The sequence below is a fragment of the Mauremys reevesii genome, linkage group 3, assembly GCF_016161935.1.
Source record: "Mauremys reevesii isolate NIE-2019 linkage group 3, ASM1616193v1, whole genome shotgun sequence".
NCBI classification, from domain to species: domain Eukaryota; kingdom Metazoa; phylum Chordata; order Testudines; family Geoemydidae; genus Mauremys; species Mauremys reevesii.
In genome coordinates, this window is record NC_052625.1 from 206,536,884 (window position 1) to 206,559,655 (window position 22,772).

The 22,772-nt window shown below is 47.7% G+C and overlaps 1 protein-coding gene across 1 annotated transcript in view; it reads left to right on the top strand.

Moving 5' to 3' along the window:
* Positions 1-22,772, top strand: part of TMEM214 (transmembrane protein 214) — a 60,891-nt gene that overhangs the window by 21,320 nt on the left and 16,799 nt on the right. The window contains exons 4-7 of the mRNA XM_039530853.1: positions 659-870; positions 5,767-5,917; positions 15,559-15,693; positions 17,235-17,317. Of these exons, the coding sequence (XP_039386787.1) occupies positions 659-870; positions 5,767-5,917; positions 15,559-15,693; positions 17,235-17,317 (581 nt within the window). The remainder of the gene's footprint in view (positions 1-658; positions 871-5,766; positions 5,918-15,558; positions 15,694-17,234; positions 17,318-22,772) is intronic.

Consider the following 22,772-nt stretch of genomic DNA (forward strand, 5'->3'; position numbering starts at 1 on the left):
GCGGGCGGGCGGGCCCCTAGCCTGCACTGGGGGGCTCAGCACCAGGCCCTGTAAGTGGGAGCAGAGGCCGGCCCTGGGGCTCAGAGCTGATGCCACCTGCGAGCCGGGCTCGGCCCCACTGTACAGGAATTGGTGAGCCGGCCGGGGGCGCAGGAGAGCCAATGCTCTGGGTAACTGTTCCCATAGGACTTGTGGGAGGATTTGTTCTGTCGTGGGTCTGTTCTGCTCCCTCCAGCACCAGGGTGCACAGCTCTCCGCAGGACCTGGTGTCCATGAGACTGGCCTGTGGGTACCGCAGTGATGGGCATGCCAGGGCCGAGTCCTGCCCCAGCCCCCCTGTGGTGGGTAGGAGGGAGGGAGGGAGAGATGCTTCCTTACATTAAATGGTCACTTGCCATGCAGCCCACCCTGCTGCCCAGGGCTCAGCCTGGAGGGAAGGAGACTGACCTCCGTGCCAAGCCTCTGCACAAGGGAGATAGTGGTTTGTTAAGCAGCTGTAGTTCCTGATTTGTAAAAGTTTTATTCACTTAATACTGGATTTGCTTTTTTATGGGGTCTGTTTTAGCTGATGTGCTTCATCCCAGTACATCTGCTTCTACTTGAGCGGCCTCTACTGTCTCAGCCAAACTGATCACTTCCCTGTTTTTCTTATTTGTAGCACCTATTACTACATCAGACACCATCTTTGAGCTGGGGTTTGAGAAAACCGTGAAGAAGCAGAACAAAGAGCAAGTGCCTCCAGCCCCTGCCCCTGCCCCTGAGCAGCATCACAAAAAACAGAACATGGGAAAAAATGCTAAAAAGTCAACTGCAGTCGATGCAGGACTCAAGCAAGGCAAATTCCGAACGCTGGAGGATGCACTGAAAGCTGTGAGTTTTGTACCTCCTATTACTGAAGCAGAAGGGCGTGAAGAGCAGTGTATCAGCAGTCAGGAGTTTGTAGATGGGCCTGCTCATCTCAACTCATCCTGGTGATGTCACAAGAAGCCAGGCCCAGAGCTGCCGCAGAGCATAGGGTGCCCGTAGTCTCCAACCCCAATGTTAATGTTTCAGAAGGTGAAGAGCGGCACTTCATTTGTGTAAAATCGAGCTGTCAGAGATGTGTGCATTAGTGTAATTAAGCATCAGCTATTTGCACAGTGCTGTCTGAGACACAAGTTTAGTCCTTTGCTTGAGGTTCTTAGCTTCCAAAATTCAAACACTGATGAGGAAAGATGCACTGGAAGATCCGTAGGAAAGTGTTCTCTTCATTTCCCCCCCTTTCCATCTTTCTTTGACTACCCACTGTTAGGGTTAGGGTGGGGAAGTCATTTGACTAATGCGTGCTACAGTGGCAGGTTGCATGGAAGAAGTGAGCCCTCAGGCAGGTTTTGAGGGGTATGTGTTGGGTATGGGGGCAAGATGGTGCACTGGGACTGAGATTTTGTTCCGTTTATAGGAGAAAATAGGGTGGTGACGCTGACAGTTCTCGGCAAGCAGTTCACCATCCTGGAACACTGCATGCTGGGACCTGTTATCTCCAGGGTTTGCACCTCCATATTAAAGACCAGGGTGGGCACATGCTGTGTTGTAGAAATCTGTGAAGCTCATCTTAAGAAAAGCAAGGTGGTGAAATGTGGGAGTGAGGTGAAAAGGGATCAGGAAGAATGCAGGGGGCTAAAAGAATCATGTAAGGGAAAATGAAGAGTGGAGAAACATGTCTCTAAGGAGAAGTTCTGTGATCTCACAGGAATAAGAAAAGTCAGATGATGTAAAGGGAAAACAGCTTTCGGAAGAGCTAGCTAGTAATTTCAACTGGATGGGAGCAGCAGAATGTAAAAACCGAGTACACTAGAATGTGAAGTTTTCTGACCTCCCACCTCCTGTGCTGTTCTCTCTCTGTTGCTCCTCCATCTTGGGGACTCGGATAGTGACTGTGATGGTTTCAGAGCTATAGGAGATTGGGCATCACAATCTGCTCCACTAGTCTGGATGAGCAAACTACGCATGTGCCTTGAGGAGCAGCATTCCCTTCTGCACCAGTTCTGGAAAGTGCCCATCTTACCTCTTCCTAGAATTCAGATTTCAGAGGCTGCTGCCTTTGACGTGCCCTAGTCCTCTGAGCCAAACTGTTGTTTTGCGGTTCACTGTTGCACTGCCTGAATAAGCGTCTCTGCAAAGCAGTAGGGCCTCTTTGGAGTTTTAACAGACTATATGTATTGTCTGACTTTTAAACCAACCTTTGTACTTTTGGATAATTTAAGCACTATGCCCGGATGTACAGACACTCTTAACCTGTGTATTATATAATTTTAACATTAGCTTTAATAACAATGTTAAATCTTGATGAAGAAAATAGGATAGGGAGTGTACTGTCTCTGTCCCAGTATCATCATTCCAGTACTACCAGTGCAAATGAGATGAGATAGGGGCACTCCCGGCTACTGCCTTGGTGTGTCTAGTGCCATTCTTGGAGGGCACGTTGATTATTTGAAGTGAAACTTGTCTTCCTTTTTAAAAACTCAAACACCTTGTTGCTATGACAGGCCAAAGCCCAGGCTGGGACTTTCTTTTTGTTCTCTGTTTGCACAGCACCTCGGCCAATGGGGGCCTGGCCCATGACTGGGGCTCCTGGGTGCTCCTGTAATCCCAGTAATGATGACTGATAATCCCAGTCCTGTTGTCTGCCACGTGAGTGGAGCGAATGATCTTGTCACTTGGTTGGCAGAAACGTGATTGCAAGAATTAGTTCTGTTTTTCTCCTTTGCGACAGGCACTTGAAGTTGTGTTGCTCCTGCAGGGAGGAAAGTCCCTTCAGACCCCAGCAGGCTAGAAAGGAAGCACTGGCTTCTTTTCTGCCCACTTCTCGTGCTCTCTGGGAGGAACTCTATGAAGGCTTCACTGCTGGGAATGTTCTCTCACATCTTGTTTATCACACCTCTTGGTGAAATGGGCTGCAGTTCAGCTGGTGCGAGCTTGACATGTTCTAAGTAAATGTGCTACAGTGTTTGTCTGCCTAGGTGCTTATACAGCGCCCATTGGCGTGGTACCTGAGTGTAGACTGACTCTCTCAGAAAAGCCAAACAAACAAGGATTACATTGAAACTTGTCATGGCATAATGAAGACCTGGTACACCAGCTGTCTGCTGGGCTCCTGTATTCAGTTCTTTCTCTTTAATTTAGGTTCTTACTCCATGCTCATCATAGGGGTATCTGGTACATTTCTGTCGGAGAAGGACGTTACCATTTACATTTGATTTCTGGTTTAAGCCAAATTCACGTTGTACGTCAGTGTTAATTGTGTTTGTGTTTTACAAGAAGGATAGAAGTTAGGCATTAAAAAGAGCAGTCCAAGCGGAATGAGTGTGGAAGGGGATAAAGAACCTGGCTTTTAGACTAGAAGTTAGGATGCGTACATGGCTGGTCCCTGAGGGTGCAGTGGACTAGATGTTTAGTTCTTGCACAATGATCCAGTAATGTTTCCAGGCAAACAGGCCCTCCTGGCTTTGGGCGTGTTTACAGATGTAGCAAGAGATGGTCCCTGCCTTGAAGAGCTTCCAATCTAATTTTAAAACAAGATGTGCCAAATAGGCAGAGGGTGACAATGGTAAGAACGTATCTTGAAGTACATAAGAAAGGCCGTACCGGGTCAGACCAAAGGTCCATGTAGCCCAGTATCTGTCTACCGACTGGCCAATGCCAGGTGCCCCTGAGGGAGTGAACCTAACAGGCAATGATCAAGTGATCTCTCTCCTGCCATCCATCTCCATCCTCTGACGAACAGAGGCTAGGGACACCATCCTTACCCATCCTGGCTAATAGCCGTTTATGGACTTAGCCACCATGAATTTATCCAGTTCCCTTTTAAACATTGTTATAGTCCTAGCCTTCACAACCTCCTCAGGTAAGGAGTTCCACAAGTTGACTGTGCGCTGCGTGAAGAAGAACTTCCTTTTATTTGTTTTAAACCTGCTGCCTATTAATTTCATTTGGTGACCCCTAGTTCTTGTATTATGGGAATAAGTAAATAACTTTTCCTTATCCACTTTCTCAACATCACTCATGATTTTATATACCTCTATCATGTCCCCCCTTAGTCTTCTCTTTTCCAAACTGAAGAGTCCTAGCCTCTTTAATCTTTCCTCATATGGGACCCTCTCCAAACCCCTAATCATTTTAGTTGCTCTTTTCTGAACCTTTTCTAGTGCTAGAATATCTTTTTTGAGGTGAGGAGACCACATCTGTACACAGTATTCGAGATGTGGGCGTACCATGGATTTATATAAGGGCAATAATATATTCTCAGTCTTATTCTCTATCCCCTTTTAATGATTCCTAACATCCTGTTTGCTTTTTTGACTGCCTCTGCACACTGCGTGGACATCTTCAGAGAACTATCCACGATAACTCCAAGATCTTTTTCCTGACTCGTTGTAGCTAAATTAGCCCCCATCATATTGTATGTATAGTTGGGGTTATTTTTTCCAATGTGCATTACTTTACATTTATCCACATTAAATTTCATTTGCCATTTTGTTGCCCAATCACTTAGTTTTGTGAGATCTTTTTGAAGTTCTTCACAATCTGCTTTGGTCTTAACTATCTTGAGTAGTTTAGTATCATCTGCAAACTTTGCCACCTCACTGTTTACCCCTTTCTCCAGATCATTTATGAATAAATTGAATAGGATTGGTCCTAGGACTGACCCTTGGGGAACACCACTAGTTACCCCTCTCCATTCTGAGAATTGACCATTAATTCCTACCCTTTGTTCCCTGTCCTTTAACCAGTTCTCAATCCATGAAAGGACCTTTTCTTTTATCCCATGACAGCTTAGTAGACTAGTTATTGGCCCACTGTGCTGGTTTTGGGTTGTTCAGACAAGCAAGGAATCTTGCTATCAAGTCATTTCCTACCTCCAGGTCTCTGTGCAGGTTCACACCCCAAAGTGCACTGATTCTGACACAAAGTTGTGCATAGTGGTAAGTGTGTACAACTCAGCATGGTTGACTCTCAGACTGCTAGGGAAAATGCAGCTACATGCCATCTCATTATCTTCAGATTATGCCTTTGGTAACACCTGTTTTTCCCCTTGCCAGTTGGTGGGATGCACAAATTGAACCAATTGGCCTTGTAATTGAAACTTAGCAAATAGTTCTGTTGCTGCAAGAAATAGTCAGGTCCAGCTGTGACTCCCTTTCAGCTGTTGGCTTGCTAGTGCTAACAGGTGCAGAAGGTGGTGAAAACATATTTTAGTCACCAGCTCTGACTTGCACCTTCTTGCTCCCCATGAATATGAAAGTTCTGCGTAGTCTCTTTTCAGTTTAGAACAGTGTGTTATTTTTATTTGCTTTACTGACTTCAGTGTTGCTATAAAAATCTGTTAGTTCTGGACACGTGCTCAGGTCCCTGCATATTTTTTATTCTCTCTTCGCCCTCAGCACGGGGCTTCACTAGTTTTAATAGTTTCTATATAAAAAACCAAAACCAGATCTTGTGTGTCCATGCAACTGCTGCTGTTCATGTCATGACGCAAAGGATTGGCGAGTGCGGGGAGCAGTGATGGTTGCGGGTCTGGGAAGCCTCTATGGCCTGTATTGGAAATGCAGGACTCTCTTTGCACCAGTACAGATGGAAATTCAGTTCAGCTGCCTCTTTACACGATCCTCCTGAACTAACTTATATTTCAGATCTCGCTTTTCCATACTGAGGGTAGTTAGGTTTCAGAGCTGTTCTCTGACTCTCAGATTGAGATTTTATACCATGTTCTTTGTGTGTCTTTTACAGCTTGATTTGACAGAACTTCAGAAGGAGCTGGATAAAAGTCAGAATGTGTTTCCTGAGAACCCATCTGTGTGGGTTAAAGACCTGGCTGGATATCTAAACTACAAGCTGCAGACCCCTCGGAGTGACCCCACGCTCAGCCAGCATATTCCTGGTCAGTGACTCTTTAAATAACAAACTGTCCAGTGTGAAATGCTCGAGTGGCATGAGAGCAGTAAAACCTCATCCTGATAGCCATGCTCTCGTCTTGCATGTTGCTTTACAAACGCTGATGCCAGCCTGCTAACACAGACATCTTGGTCAGTTCTGATGCACCCTTGAGCTAGGCAAAAATGGGCCCATAACTCAACACCCACGGGTGCACTCAGAAAAGGGGTTGCAGTGGTGGAACCTGTGGTGTAAACAGGACCCAGGCATTTTTACCACTCTGCTCAGAGCAGGTCTGTGTGACATGGTGCTTAAAATTAGCCAATCTGCTTAATAGCTAGTGGTCTAATCATCACCATAAGGAAACTTTCAAATTGTAACTCTAAGATACAGGTCTAATTTTAAACCCAAATTGATCCCTTCCTTACAAACCTGCTCCCATTTTTATCTTTGCATATTTACATCACAGAGGAAAAATCTTGAACCTGAGGTTGAGTTAATACACAATATGCTAAAGAAAACCAGCGCTCATTAGGGCTGTAGTTCTGTTGTAGTTCTGTCCCTCATAGGCACAGATCATTGTCCTGGCGGGTGAGAGCACAAGATGGGGTGTTAGTTGGTGTCTGCTACAGACCATCAAATCACAGCAGGGAACCAGATGTCAGCTTCCTTATGCACCTGTCTGTAATGTGTAGCAGAAAAAGGTGCATAATCACGGGGGACTTTAGTTTGAGTGACACATGTGGGAGGTCTCATGCTGCCAGTAGTAAAACATCCTTGGAATTTCTCAACAGCACAGATGACAATTTCCTAATCCAGAAAGTTGCAGCCAACCCGGGGAAAGAAATTTCTACATTAGACCTCATCCTAACAGATAGAGAGGAACTGATCACAGAACTAAAAATTAATGGTAGTTTAGGTACAAGTGATCACATTTATCATGCGCAACCAGCATAAAGTCCAGGCTAGTAATATACATCTTTGGTGCTTTAATAGGGCCAATTTCACAAAGCTGAAAACAGTTATGAGCCAGGTCAGCTGGGAGGAAGAGTTTAATCAGAAAAATTTAATCATTTAAGGACACTTTACTACATGCTTCCAAAGGCACAGTCGAGGAAGAAGGCCGTGCTGATAAAAAAAAAAAAAAAAAAAAATTATCTGGTTTAGAAGGGAAGTGAAGGCAGCTATAAAATAAATATATATATATATATATATAAAAACAAATAGAAGAAAGGGTAAGTTGACAGTAATGAATATAAATCAGAAGTTAAAAATTGTAGAAAATTTTTGATCAGGGAAGCCAAGGGACACAAGGAGACATCTATGGCTGTAGAGTTCAGGACAATAAGGAGTTTTAAAAATATATTAGGAACAAAAAGAATCCTGACAGTGGTATTGGTCCACTACTAAATGGAAATGATGATATTATCAATAATGCAGAAGAGACAAAACTGTTCAATAAATATTTCTATTCTGTATTTGGGGAAAAGACACATGATATGGTCTCATCATATGGTGATGATAGCACTCTTTCCACTCCACTGGTATCTCTGGAGGATGTTAAACAGAAGCTACTACAGTTAGACTTTTTTAAATCAGTGGGTCTTGATGACTTGCATCCAAGAGTTTTGAAAGAGCTGGCCATTAATGTTGATTTTTCAATAAGTCTTGGAGCACTGGGGAAGTTCCAGAAGATTGGAAAAAGGTTGCTGATGTGCCAGTTTTTAAAAAGGTAAACGGGATGACCCAGGTAACTACGGGCCTGTCAGGCTGACGTTGATCCCTGGCAAGATAATGGAGCAGCTGATACAAGACTATTAATAGGGAAATATAATTAGTGCAAAGCAACATGGGTGTATGAAGATCAATCCTGTCAAACTAACTTAACATCTTTTTTTATGATAAGTTTATTTGCTCAATATAATAGTGTTGAGATAATATACTTAGACTTCTCTATAGGCATTGGATGGCACCCCATAACATTTTGATTAAAAAACTAGAATGATATAAAATTAACACTGCACACATTAAATGGATTCAAAACTGGCTCACAGATAGGTCTCAAAATGTAACTGTAAATGAGGTGTGTTTCTAGTGGGGGATCCTGCTGGGATCAGTTCTAGACTGTACACTCTTTAACCTTTTTATCAATGACCTAGAAGAAAACATAAAATCATCACAGATAAAGTTTGCAGTTGACCCAAAAACTGAGGAGGTGGTAAATATTGAAGGGGACAGGTCCCTGATTCAGAGCTATCTGGGTCTCTGCTTGCACCCAGTTTACAAAAACAATGTGTGTTTTAATACGGCTAAATGTATACATTTAGTAACAAGAATGCAGGCCATTTTTACGTATTGCATATAATCAGCTGAACATGCTCTCCCAATGTGACACTGTGGCCAAAAGAGCTAATGTGATCCTGGGATGCATAAATGTAAATCTCCAGTAGGAGCAGAGAGGTTATTTGGCATTAGCGTGACTGCTGCTGGAGTACTGTGTCCAGTTCTGGTGCCCACAGTTCAAGAAGGATGTTGATAATTTGGAGAAGGGTCAGGGAAGAGCCATGAATATGATTAAAGGATTAGAAAACCTGCCGTATAATGATAGACTCAAGGGGCGCAATCTATTTAGCTTAGCAAAGAGAAGGTTAAGGGGTGACTTGATCACAATCTGTAAATAGTTACATGGGGAACAAATGGTTGATAATGGGCTCTTCAATCTAGCAGAGAAAGAGCCAATGGATAGAGGTTGAAGCTAGACAAATTCAGACTGGCACTACGGTAAATGTTTAACAGGGAGAGTAATTAACCAGTGGAACAACTTACCAAGGGCTGTGGTGGATTCTCCATCACTGACAATTTTTAAATTAAGATAATATCAGAGGAGAAGCCGCGTTAGTCTGGATCTGTAAAAGCAGCAAAGAGTCCTGTGGCACCTTATAGACTAACAGACATATTGGAGCATGAGCTTTCGGATGCATCCGACGAAGTGGGGATTCACCCACGAAAGCTCATGCTCCAATACGTCCCTTAGTCTATAAGGTGCCACAGGACTCTTTGCTGCTTTTAAATTAAGATAGGCTCTAGGAATTATTTTTTGAAGTTGTCAGGAGGTCAGACTAGATCAGTGGTCCCCAAACTGGGGTGTGTGCCCTGCTGGGGGGAGGGGAGGAGAGGAATGTTTAAGGGGGTGTAGGGGAACATTGGGGGGGTGGCGGCGCCCAGGCCAACCCCCATGGGGGGAGGGAGGGGCCCTTGCTCCCTCTCCCCCTTCCAGCCATTGGCCCCCACCCACCACCAGCTCCGCCCTCAGCCGTGGCGCTAGCCCTGGCTCCCAAGCAAGGCTCCCGGGGGGTGTATGTGTGTGGAGCATGGACAGCGGTAAGGAGGGGCACGACGTAAAAGGTGTGGGAACCACTGGGCTAGATGGTCCCCGTGGTCCCTTCTGGCCTTGGAATCCGAGGGCTAAATGAGCAAAGTGCGGAACACGTTGACTTTGGCCTTATCTATGCTAGGCTTGCACAACATTTTTGATAGTGGCTACTGCTAGTTCAGCAGCCACCAGAGCAAACATGGAGACTGGCTTCCAAGCAGCCACTGGATTGTAATCTTTGGATTTGAAAGCTCACTCTGCATATGAGCCGTGTGCTGGCACCCATCTGTTTCAGGTACTTTGCGTGTGCACACGTTATACAGAGCGAGATGTTTTTCATTTAACAAGTAGCTTTTCCTCAGTCAGCAGGCTTTTGTGTACCTCGAGGGTGGAACAGAATCATAAACCTCATCTGTGACACTGCAGATAAAGCATGGGGCACTCGCTTCATTTTGTATCCTTCTGTAATTCGATGTGTGTATACGCCAGTTAAAAAGTCACTGTCTTCGCACATGGCAGAGGACTGACAAATTAGTGACTTTCCTTAATCCGACCTGCTCCACAAGAGCCTACGTTTTCTCACCTGCGGTTCTAAAATTGGACAACAAAGTTCCTGTATGGCCATGGGTCTCAAGCTTTTTGTATTGGCAACCCCTTTCAGACAGCAAGCCTCTGATTGCGACTCCTCTGATAAATTAAAAACACCTTTTTATATTTAACACTATTTTAAATGCTGTTCAAAATGAATTTACATTTTCTCACTGCTTTTAAATTAAGACTAAAACACATTTTTATTGAATGATTGTGATAAGCGTAAAAGTTAATTTGTTAAATTACTGTTTAATACTGGGGAGGGCACAAAGAAACTTTGTCGATGTCACTTTTCACAGCAGACTTCGTGCCCCATTACTACCTTAACTTCTGCGCTGCTGCTGACAGAGGCGCAGCTACAGAGCCGGGCAGCTCTGAAAGCAGAAGCAGTCCCGCCGCCAGCAGCAGCGCAGAAGTGAAGGCGGCAATGGGGCGCGAAGTCTGCTGTGGAAAGTGATACTTGTATGTTTGTTAATCACTTTTCACAGCCTCCCAGCTCTGAAAGCTGCACCACGGCCAGGAGAGCCTGCTGCCTTCAGAGGTAGGTGGCTGGAGAGCGGCGGCTGCTGGCTGGGTGCCCAGCTCTGAAGGCAGCGCTGCCAGCAGCAGCAGTAGTGCAGGACTGCAGAAGTAAAGGTGGCAATGCCATGCCATGGCACCCTTACTTCTGTGCAACGTTTGACATGTGTGCTGGGAAGGCTGGCTCCGGGGGCGGGCTAAGGCAGATTTGGAGTGGCTATTGCCCCTGCCAGGGCTCCCCCCCAGCACCACCCCACCTGTGTGGCTGACTGTTACATTATAAATTACCTTTTTTGCTGATCTCAACGTTCTGATTGGTCTGCAGTTTAAAGCAGCTCTTCAGCTGCTGAACAGTCAAGCCCTCGAATGTTGTCTCAGTCCCACCTTTTTAGTCTCAAAACAACAAACCTGCGCGCACAATACCACAATCCTCAGAGTCCAGCTTCCTGAAGGTGGTGATACCACAAACGTATATTTTGTTTAGGAACAATGGTTGCTTCGTTCTATGTTTACGATACTTTTTGAAGTAAATGCACTACGTTGCGATGGAAAGGTGTGTGTAACTTTCGGAAACGCTAGATTGAAGTGATCCATTTGATAGCAGTTGCTCTCTGTTTTGTGCATATACTTGTGACCCCCACTTAATAATCTAGCGACTCCCACCTGTATTTTAAGAACCCCTGTGGTCCTTGCTAACCCACTTCTGGAGCACCGCCGATGCCTGGGAAACTGGGGGCTTGGCTACACTTACAAGTTGCAGCGCTGGGAGTTACAGCGCTGCTCATGCAGCTGTGTAAGGGCCAGCGCTGGAGTGTGGCCACACTGACAGCTACCAGCGCTGCAGTGTGGCCACACTTGCAGCACTTTCCAGCGCTGTATTGAGAGGTGCATTGTGGGCAGCTATCCCACAGAACACCTCGTACCGTTTTGGCGCCGTTTTGGCGCTGAGTATTGTGGGAAGGGGAAGGAAGTGTGCGGGTCATTCCGCTTCCTGTTTGCCAGCGCCCCGTGGTGCATCGCTTCACATCCCAGCATTCATTCCGGCAGCGTTTGGCGCCATTGTGAGTGTCTTTCTGTTACTCTCTGTGAATCGCGATTTCTGTGGCAAATGGAGCCCGATCTGCTGAGGACTCTGCTGATGAGTGTCACCAGCACAACACGTTTGGCAGTCGAGCTATTCCTTCAGCTCCAAAGTGACAGTGAGGAGTCCGACGATGATATCAATATGGATTTGTCTGCGCGTGTGACACTAGAGTGCTTGCGGCATTCACGGAAATGCTCAGCACCGTTGAACGCCGCTTTTGGGATCGGAAACAAGCACTGAGTGGTGGGATCACATCGTTATGGAAGTCTGGGATGACGAGCAGTGGCTGCAGAACTTTCGTATGAGAAAAGCCACTTTCATGGGACTGTGTGCTGAGCTCGCCCCACTCTGCGGCGCAAGGACACAAGATTGAGAGCTGCCCTGACGGTGGAAAAGCGGGTGGCTATTGCAATCTGGAAGATGGCAAATCCAGACAGCTACCGTTCGGTCGGGAAACAGTTTGGTGTGGGAAAGTCGACCGTGGGAATCTTTTTGATGCAAGTTTGCAAGGCAATTAATCGCATCCTGCTAAGAAAGACCGTGACTCTGGGAGCGTGCAGGACATTGTGGATGGCTTTGCACAAATGGGTTTCCCTAACTGTGGAGGGGCGATAGATGGGACGCATATTCCTATTCTGGCCCCCACCTGGCATCAGAGTACGTTAATCGTAAGGGTATTTCTCTATGGTTCTCCAGGCGCTTGTGGATCACCGCGGGCGTTTCATTGACATTTACACAGGCTGGCCTGGAAAGGTGCATGATGCACGCATCTTCGGAACAGTGGCCTGTTCAGGAAGATGCAGGCAGGGACTTTTTCCCAGACAGGAAGATCACAGTAGGGGATGTCGAAATGCCCACTGTGATCCTTGGAGACCCGCATACCCGTTACTGCCTTGGCTCATGAAACCCTATACAGGGAAGCTTGACAGGAGCAAGGACCGGTTCAACTACAGGCTGAGCCGGTGCAGAATGACTGTGGAGTGTGCTTTTGGGCGTTTAAAGGCTCGCTGGAGATGTTTGTATGGGAAGCTAGACTTGGGGGGAAGCAGCATCCCGCGGTTATAAGCGCTTGCTGTACCCTCCATAATATTTGTGAAGGGAAGGGTGAAACATTCAGTGAGGCATGGACCACCGAGGTTCAAGTCCTGGAGGCTGAATATGCACAGCCAGAGAGCAGGGCTAATAGAGAGGCCCAGCACAGGGCTTCAAGGATTAGGGATGCCTTGAGGGAAGAATTTGAGGCTGAAAGCCAACAGTAATGTTTGCTGCCTTGCATGGGAGTGAATTGCACTGCTTACACTGTTATTCTATTATCCATAATAATAATATGATTTGCAGTGCCTCTTTCTTTACTGGGCTAAGGTGTCTTTCACTATCTGCTATAATAAAGACTGTTTTCAAAGCCAAGAATTGTTTTATTGAAAAGAAAAAAACTTCCTTGACAGACAGACAGACACACAACATTTCATTAACACAAGAGGGCAAGGGTGTGGGTTGGTGAACTGTACAGTCACAAGTTTGCATATGCCATGTCTGGATTGTTGTTTAATGAATCCTGCACTTCAGGGTGCATATACTGCATGGTGATGGGGTTGAATGCAGAGGGTAAGGGTGGTGGTAGGTATCAGGGCTGGTTGGGGAACGTACAGGTGTTGGAGGCAGCTGGTGGTGGTAAGAGCCTGGATGCTGGGGAAAGGTGGTTGGAGCTGACATTGGGGCACAAGGCACAAAGGACGGGCGGGTGGGGGAGTAGCACGGTAGTGCTCTGCTTGCATGGCAACGAGTGACTCTATAGACTCCGCTTGGCGCTCCAGGATGCTTAGCAGCCGCTCCGTGCTTTTCCTCTTGGCCACTGCATTTCTCTTGCGGGTCCTGCTTTCTTTCTCTCGCCACTCCTTCAATTCTTTTCTCTCTGTAGCAGAGTGCTGAAGAACAGTTTTCAGCATGTCCTCTTTGCTCTTTCGGGATTTTTCTCAAATTTTGAAGCCTCTGTGATGTTGAACATCTGGGCAGTCCAGTCAAGGTCACTGTACACACAGAAATGACAACATTTAACACGGGCAGCATTGTATCCACTATCTCCAGACATGAATTGTTACACTGAGGGAGTTCTCACTTGCAAGTTCTCACTTGCATTCTTTATCCCAAAAGGAAAACACAACAGAAGCCACGAAATGGTGAGTGAGGAGTGGGGCTTGAGTGAGAGGAGCTGGTTGCTTGGGTAATCTGGAGTGCTAGAGGGGTTGAGTGAAGATGCAGATGCAGGGGTGATCTTATCTCCTATCTCTTCACTAAAGAGTCTCCCAACATTTTCACAGGACTTAATCCTGGAAGATGTTTCCCTACTGCAGTCACTAGGGAACAGCGGGGCTCTTTTAGAGCAATGTGGATTCCGCCCGGGACCCTATGCGGCGTGCCTGTGTTCAGAAATGGTCCCCCCCCCCCTGGCCGAAGAGTGGCGCGGACGCGTCACCGTCACTGGGACAAGGGACACAGTGGCTCTGCCTATAAACCTGCGCAGGCATATTGCCCACGCTCTGGATGAAGCTTTTGCTGAGATAACTGAAGCAGATTACGCGACGTGATAGACCACATCAACGGGCTATTCCACATCTAGACGCTGCCATGCATGCATCCATAACCCCCCTTCCTCTCCAGAAACATTTCCACCCAGAAAATAAAAGCCGCTTACCGGTACACCGCTCCTCTGCCTGTCCTTCTGCAACTGCTGGCTGCTGCTGCGATTGGGTACTTTCCTCCTGGCTTGAGAAGAGCTCCTGGCTGCATGCCTCCAGGGAATCTGCGGTTTCTTCCCCCATCCCAGGAGCTTCACTCGCGGTTTCCTCTCCCCCCCCCGCAGCCTCCTCCTCCTCCTGTCCCCCAGCCTGCTCAGAAGTGTCCATCGTTACCCTGGGATTGGCAGTGGGGTCACCCCCAAGTATGTTGTCCATCTCCACGTAAACACGGCAGGTCGTGGGGGCGGATCCGGATCTGCGATTCCCCTCTCGGGCTTTGTAATAGGCACTCCGCAGCTCTTTAACTTTCACCCTGCATTGTAGTGCGTCCCGTTGATGGCCCCTATCCAGCATGTCCCTTGATATCTGCTCAAAGATATCGTAATTCCTACGGCCGAGCGCAGCTGTGCCTGAACAGACGCCTCACCCCAAACACTGATGAGGTCCTGCAATTCACCTGTGCTCCATGCTGGGGCTCGTTTGCCGCGTGGAGGCATGGTTACCTGTAACCTGTAACTGATTAACTGATTGCACTCCACACCTGGCTGCAGCAAACAGGAAGGAGAATTTAAATTTCCGGGGCATTTAAAGGGCGGGTCACCTGAGGCAAGAGCAGTAGAGTGCAAACTGATGTGCAGAGTGGCTGAACAGGAATTCTGGGATAGCTCCTTATTCCCTGGAGGACAGGTAAAGCGCTGGTGAGTGTCCACACCTGCTGAGCAGCGCTGGTGTCACCAGCGCTGCACTCTTATACCCCAACCCGGATGGGTTTTCAGCCAGCGCTGCAACCAGGGAGTTGCAGCGCTGGTTGTGCCCTGCAAGTGTGGACGGGGTGTTAATTGCAGCGCTGGAAAGCCTCCACCAGCGCTGCAACTTGTAAGTGTAGCCAAGCCCTGGGATTTAATCATAGGCCAGCATGACTTGCTCCATTGGTGGGTCACTGTCTACCTGCAGGCAAGAATCTGAATACAAAGGTCTCTGTTCATCCATCTTGAAAGGGACAATTGTAAAGAGAGATGATTTGCAGGAGTGTCTTCTGCTTTATGCATTGCCAAGCCACCGAGGTTCTGAATGCAGCACTCATTCCTGTAGATTAGAAGACAGAGGCAGAACTGCGATGTTTTCCCCCCCAAATCCCACGTGACTCCAGTGAAACAAGCAGTTAGAAAATAATCTTTTTATTCCTACTCTGGCATAACTGAGAATAAGAGTTGCTTGTTGACCCTGCATTGCACATGATCTGGGATTGCCATGTTTCCTTGAAGCCACTTGCAAGCTTTGATAGTAGCATGCATTAATGTGGGCCCATGAAATTCCCTCACACTTGTGTGTTCTTCTGGCTCCAGATTACCCCTACAGCCTCGTGAGCAAGGAGCTGAGAAGCATCATCAAGTCCCTGCTAGTGAAAGCCTCCAGCGTGCTGGAGCTCTTCTTCGACCACTGTATTTATACCATGTTGCAAGAGCTGGACAAAAGTCCTGGTAAGAGCCGAGTGGACCAGAGCCTGGTCAGTTCAGTGGGTCTCTAGGCTACAGGCACTGCCTGTGCTCTGTTGTTCCAAGAGCTGCTCGTGCAGGAAGCTCGTTCACAGGCCCAGCCTAGGGTTGAGACATTCTGGGGCTGAGGAAGGTTTTGAAGCTACAGGAATCTCTCTCTGTGTATTTCTGTTTATCACTAGCAGCCATCTTAATAGCTTGTAGGCGCGTGTACGGTAAAGCGTGCAGACTGCTGGGGGGAACCTGTTTTGACGGATTTCCTGTTCTGGTAGTTGCAGCTCAGATTTGGGCTCTATTGGACTGTGGCAGGGAGGGAATTCCTGAGCTGAGAACGCCTCCCAGAAAATACCCTCCTCCCAGCCCCTTTTTTCCCTTGTATTTTTGGCATATACCAAAGCTTTCAAAAGCAAGCCTAGAGTGATCATTATATGATGCTTGCAGTGTGCATGCCATCATTGCTGGGGGGCTCCATGTCTTGTGGCTGCAAAGTTTGCTGCAGTACTAGTCTTTCCCCCCCCCCAATACCTGCAAACAGATCCAGAACCTGAGCTGCTGTTTAAATAAGAAAACCGAGAACATGTGACCAGCGTGTGAACTGATGCTGTCAATTTGTAAATCTGTGGGCTGCCTGAAACAATAGCTCTGAGAGGTGTGAATTGCCTCATTTGTCTCAACAAGTGTTAACTCTGAAACCTAAAGATAACAAAAATACTGACATTAACTATTTCACTGCTGATCATTTTAGCAGCACCATTCCAGTCATGTGCTGATCCCACTTTTAATTCACAGGGAGCTGCCACAGGTTTTGTGCTGCAGAGTGGCTGCAGTGCGCACAACTCGTGATCATAGTGAAGCAGTAAGGAATGAATGAGCTGCTTCTCATAACCATCACCGCCCACTGTCTTCCTGCTCCCCTCCCCCGTGTCCCTTTGTAATTTAAACAAGGGTGGGGTTAGCCCCAGGCTGCTCCACTGAGTTACCCCGGGGCAGAATCTGTCTGGGAGCCAGCAGCAGCCACCTCTGCATTCCTTGGAAGCCTGGGCTAGGCAGGAGGTTTTTCTGCCCGGAGAAGCTATTGGTGATGTTTTCTCAGAAACTTGGTGACTCTGTTGTGGAGTGAGTGGGTCAGGGGCTGCTGGGGATCACCACAGTGGGGGTGATTATCTCCTGCGGTGGGACTGTACTTCCAATCTAGCAGAGGCAGGTGTGTGCTCACAGCATGGCTGAGATCAGAGGGAGGGACCCAGAATGGGAATGGAAAGCAAGGAGAGTGGATCAGAAGGAAATGGACCCCAAAGCATCATGCTGGGCCCCACCTCTGTTATGAAAGGGTTAGTGCGCCAGAGAGAGAGAGCCGCTGGACCGGGGAGCGGGTTGTGCGAACCTAGCTGGGTGTGCTGCTTGGCGGATGGGGGGTAACCCTTCCATTTTTGGACGTGGGGGGAGGGAGATGTGTTTAAAAGCAACATAACCTCCAACTGCTGGGACTCCAGCCTAGTCTGAGCCTGGTGTCGCGTGTTTTGCAGGGGAGTCGCTGCATGGATACCGGATCTGCATACAGGCAGTGGTGTTGGACAAGCCTAAAATTGCAACAGTGAATCTGGGCAAGGTGAGCGGAATGTGTGTGTCCAGCTACTAGGCTGGCCTGCTTGTAAAACCAAACAGCGATTCCCCTCCTATGCAGTGGGTCCTGCCAGTCCTTAGGTAATAAAAGGTAATAATTGGAGATATACCAATCTCCTAGAACTGGAAGGGACCTTGAAAGGTCATCGAGTCCAGCCCCCTGCCTTCACTAGCAGGTCCAATTTTTGCCCCAGATCCCTAAGTGGCCCCCTCAAGGATTGAACTCACAACCCTGGGTTTAGCAGGCCAATGCTCAAACCACTGAGCTATCCCTCCCCTTCAGAAAGATCTCTTGCTTTGTGAGCCACAAGGGATCTGCTTAGCTTAGTGGAGGGAGCCACGTTCCTTCTGAGCACCCCCATGTGCTGACCAGCATGCATAGATCATACTGATGGATAATTCAGATAGAGCCGTGGGTCTCAGCCAGGAGTGCACACAGCTCTTCCAGGGGGTACATCAACTCAACTAGAGATTGCCTAGTTTTTTCAACAGGCTACAGAAAAAGCACTAGTGAAGTCAGTACAAACTAACATTTCTTACAGACACTGACTTGTTTATACTGCTCTAGATACACTATACACTAAAATGTAAGTACAGTATTTATATTCCGATAGATTTATTTTATAATTATATGGTAACAACAAGAAAGTAAGTAATTTGTCAGTACTAATGTGCTGTGACACATTTGTATTTTTGTCTGATTTCATAAGCAAGTAGTTTCTATTTGAGGTGAAACTTGGGGGTACGAAAGACAAACCGGACTCCTGAAAGGGGTACAGTCGTCTGGAAAGGTTGAGAGCCACTGAGGTAGAGTGTATTCCTGACAGCCGCATTCCCAAAAGGGACGTGGTTGGAAAGTTTCCAGAGGGTAGAAATGGCCCACCATTCACAGGTGGATGTCAGTGCTCCCGCCCAGACACGTAGAGGCCCAGTAAATACAGGTGCCACTCCCTTGAAGAATCCCATTGCCGTCTAGTAACCTGGTTCCCTGTTAGAGGGCACCGACTCTTGTCTCTGGGCCGGAGAGAGTGGAGAAGGACGTTTACCTGTTAGCTTTGCTTATTGCTCTTAAGTAGTGAGATGCACTTTTGTAATATCACACTCACTCAAAGCAAACGAATGCCACTGACTTTGGCACGTGGGCCATGCGGTCACTACGGTTTGTGGCCTGGGCCGTGGCTCTGGCTCGTGCTATCCCATTGCGCTGACGACTCTGTTTTTCTGGCCCATTATAGTTTGAACCCTGTGTTCCTGTGACCCAGCCCAAACCACAGCTTCACTTTTATGTGACCGCTCATGGTTTGTTTTAATTAATCCCTGGCCAGAAGAAGAAAAGGCTGGGAGTGGATGGGGCCCCTCCTGTGAGAATTGGATGGCATGTCTGAGTGCTGGAAGGCTACACCCTGGAAAACCTGGAGTTAGCTGGATGCTATGAGCTTCCCTCCTTTGTCCCTCCATAAAACTGCTCTTTGGCCTGGCTCCGAAGGTTTCTGTGAGCCACTGTGGAACAGGCAGTTTCTTTAATGAATGTTAAAAAATCCAACCCCCAGGCCTCCACAGTGACTCGCTCGGTTTCACTTTGGGACACAGCTGCCTGTGCTGCGCAGCGGCCGGGGGAGCTCGCTAAGGCCCTGTATTGGCAACAAACGGGCTGGCAGGCGTTTGAGCTGGACTTTTTTTCTGGCTAAGTGTGTTTAGAAAAGTGAGGGGCTAATGGCACTAACAGCAGAGTCAGGCATATTGCATCCTGGGGCTGTGCGAGCTTCTCTCTCATACGGCTCCTGGGCCGTGCACCTGCTTGCAAGAACTAGGATACTGGGGAAAAACAGGAGTCTCTTGCCGCTGCTCCTGGCAAGGTAGGATTGCTCTGCACCCATCCTTACTGGCTCTGTTCTCTGTCTCTGTCCCAGCAGACCCCCTTGAGAGATGTCTGTCCACACCTGACTCCTTCTTTGGTTTCCAGCTTAGGTCTTTTCTTCTCTGCTGCTCCATTGAGCCTTCCAGATTCTCCATTCACACGTATGGATTGGAGCGAGTCCTTGTGAAGGGTCTGCTTCCAGCTAGGCAATGCCTGCGCTACGGGCGTGACAGTGGCACAGCTGCCGCACTGTAGCCATACTGCAGCAGCCGCAGCACAGGTTATTCCATTGATGTATGTGTCTCCACGAGCAGCAGTAGCTCATTTGACGGAAGCATCCTTCTGTCGCCCTAGCTGCATCTATATCAAGGGTTAAGTCGCCTTAACTGCGTCAACCCTGGGGTTAGGTTGCCTTAGCTGTGTCACTCGGGAGTGGATTTTGCACACCCCTGAGTGATGTCGTTATGTTGAGGAAGTGTAGACCAGGCCTCAGTGGATAGCAGTGCCAAATGCACAGGGCTACCGCAGCTGGCATATGGATCATAAAAACATTACAGAAAATTCCCACATTCGTTGAATAGGCATCACCTAAGAAGCATCAGTTATTCCGCCTGTAATAAGATGAAGCCCTGAACCATAAACCCTTGGTATCAGATAACCATATCTTCAGAAAGTTAGGAATAATTCCAGCTGTTGCATTCCTGAAGGGTTAAAATAATTAATTTACTGGATTTATTCAAAGTAAAGTTTTTATCTTGTTTTCTTTTTTTTGTTTCTTGTTTTGTTCTGTTTTCAGTTGCTTTATCTTTTGGAGGTTTCTGTAAAAACTCTAACTTTTAAAACAGAGAGACAGAGCTGAAGTGGGGGGGTGGGGAAAGGGCAACCTAGGAAGGTAGCGAGACCTGAGCCAAGAGAGATTAACTCCATCAAGGTATTTGAAAGTACAGGCAGCAGCAGCGAGTTTAGCAAACTGAGGGTACGTCTATACTACCCGCCGGATCGGGGATTGATTTATCGCATCTTGTCTAGACGCGATAAATCGATCCCCAAATGGACGCCCGTACTCCACCTCGGCAGGAGGAGTAAGTGGAGTCGACGGGGAAGCTGTGGTGGTCGACTCACCGACTTACCTGGCCGTCCTCACGGCGAACTAAGATATTTTGACTTCAGCTACGCGAATAGCATAGCTGAAGTTGCGTATCTTAGTTCAAACCCCCGCGCTAGTGTAGCCCAGGCATGAGGAAGCATATAAAGGAAAAAACTTAACCAGTATGTAAAAATATTTGAGAAAGAAGATTATATTTTTAGGTATGAGTGTGGAGTGTGGTTCTGTGGGTCAAAGCCGTTGGGAACCGGCACAGTTGGGAACTGCGCCCCTGGTTTTTATTCCAGCTCTGAGAGGAGATTGGGGGTAGTTACCTGCTCTTGTAAAACCTGAATTTGTTCCCCCAGTGTCTGTTGCTTTTGTGTGCCTGCCAAATGGGTGGCGGGGGTGTTCTGACAGGCACCAGTCTAGGTTCCAGTTTAGGTTTTACCAGAACCTGGCTTTTATCATAAGGTGGTGGTTGCACTGCAGTGGACCCCGTTTCATCTTTTAATTTTACTATGGCCACCTTTTTCCACTTCTGTCCCCATTCTTCAGGCACTGGGTAGCACCGGAAGCCTGCTGTTAACCACCAATATTTATAACAGGGGACGGCACATGTATTTTTTTGTAGGTTTCTTGCAGCTGTTTCCAACGTTTTATTCCGTTCCTGTGCTGGTTGTCTGTGGACTGCTTGCCGCCCTGCAAGGAGAGTGAGAGCAGCCCAGGGCTTTGTAGCATCTTCTGATTCTTTTAACACTTTCTTTGTTTCTGTTACTTGTCCCACCAATTTTGTGGCATGTTGTCTTAACCATTTAACAGCCATGGTTATAGATTGCAATATTTTACATTTCAAGGCTACGGTCTCTGCCCTAGCCTTACAAATTTAATTCCATGTTTCTTCCCCATTATATTTTTTAAACTCTGGGGATTTGCAGGGAAGGGTTAAGGGGGTTCCCTAGCTCATGGTTTTCTGTCATGTTAGATTGCGATTCCTACAGAGGAGAGCTCGCTTACTCACCAGATCAGCGGTCGGAGTCACCAGTGTTGTCAGACGCTACTGGTGTGGTGCTCTGCTCTGTTCAGTGTTGATAACAGTCGGCTGCGTGCGTGTTCCCTCTGTGTGCTGCCTCGGCTCTGCAGATCGCTGACACAGTAAACCCCGAGAGAACCCCCACAGACTCTGATAAGGTACCAAGGCACACGGCCAGGTTTATTGCCAAACTAAACAGTCTCTAGCTCCCCGGATCAGATGTCTACGGTTCTGCTAGTACCTAGTGCCCCCTGACAATGGACCGGCTCGGTCAGTGGCGGGACTCTCCACTGCCGCCGAGGCTGGCCAAAGACACCGCCCCAGGGGTGTGTTCTTATACACAGGTACAAACAAGTTACACATCACTCCTGACGTACCGAGGTACAACCCCTCTGCGTGTTGGGGTGCTGCCTCTCCCCTGGTATAGGTTGGTTCGAACAAACACGTCTGTCCATCGTATTATCCTTTTGACTGTGTCTTTAGGATGGGTCGGCCTCTTCCTCATTTTCACTGTGGAATGTCTTCGTGCCGGAATGTTCTGGTGCCATCCTGGCCTGTGTTTATCCTATTAGTACTTGAGACCCTTTAGATATGTGTATCTGTCCAATTAGCAGCCTTCTTCTTGCCAGCTTCTGTGAGCAGGGCCTGCCTCTGGCACACAGCTTAACTTCGCTCTACGTTAGCGAAGTCTTGACCATTCCTTTAGTTCAGGCCTCATCCCGGGCCTCTGATACCGAGGGTTTATGGGTCAGGGTCTCCTCTTATTACCCTGCCTTTCTGGGGCCATAAGTATTGTTCAGCTGATGAAACTGAGAATCCGGAAATGAAGAACTAGGCTGCTTTCCAAGCCTCTGAGTCAGGGTTCATTAATGTGATTTGTTCAGCCTGCCTCCTGTCCTACACAGAGCTCACAGCTAGACTAAATCATCCGGCTGGCGACAGGGGCACGTAGGGGCAGCTTCTCATTTGTTTGTTTAAAAAAACGCCAAATCCTTCTAAATGACTGAGCAGGATCCTGCTGTGCTCCTAGCCTGCCTGTCGCGGCTTGAGCTTAGGGCAGTACCCTGGCGCTCTCCAGCCCTTCCTCTTGTCGGTTGCATCCATTTGTTATAGCTTGTCTTGAAGTGTAATCTGGTCAGGGCAGGGACTGCAGCTGTGTATGCGGGCGAGGCCTAGCGCCAAGTCTGGGGGTGAGGAGAATGCAGACCTGTTTCAGTATGTCTGAGTATTTGTGGGCAGTTGAAGCCCAGAGGCCGTGGGGACCAGTAACTGGTGTGGAGAGAACCGAGTGCACAGCACTGAAAAGACAGCAGTGGCTTCTCACCAGGTTTTCACGTTTTTCCCCGCTGCCTGTCTCAGCTTCTGGGGCGAATAATATTAGTGGCAGCTCACTTATATCTTAAATGCCCTTGCAGGTAGCGTTGATTTATTCGGCGTGTGTGTATCTTGTGGCCTTTAACCCTGTG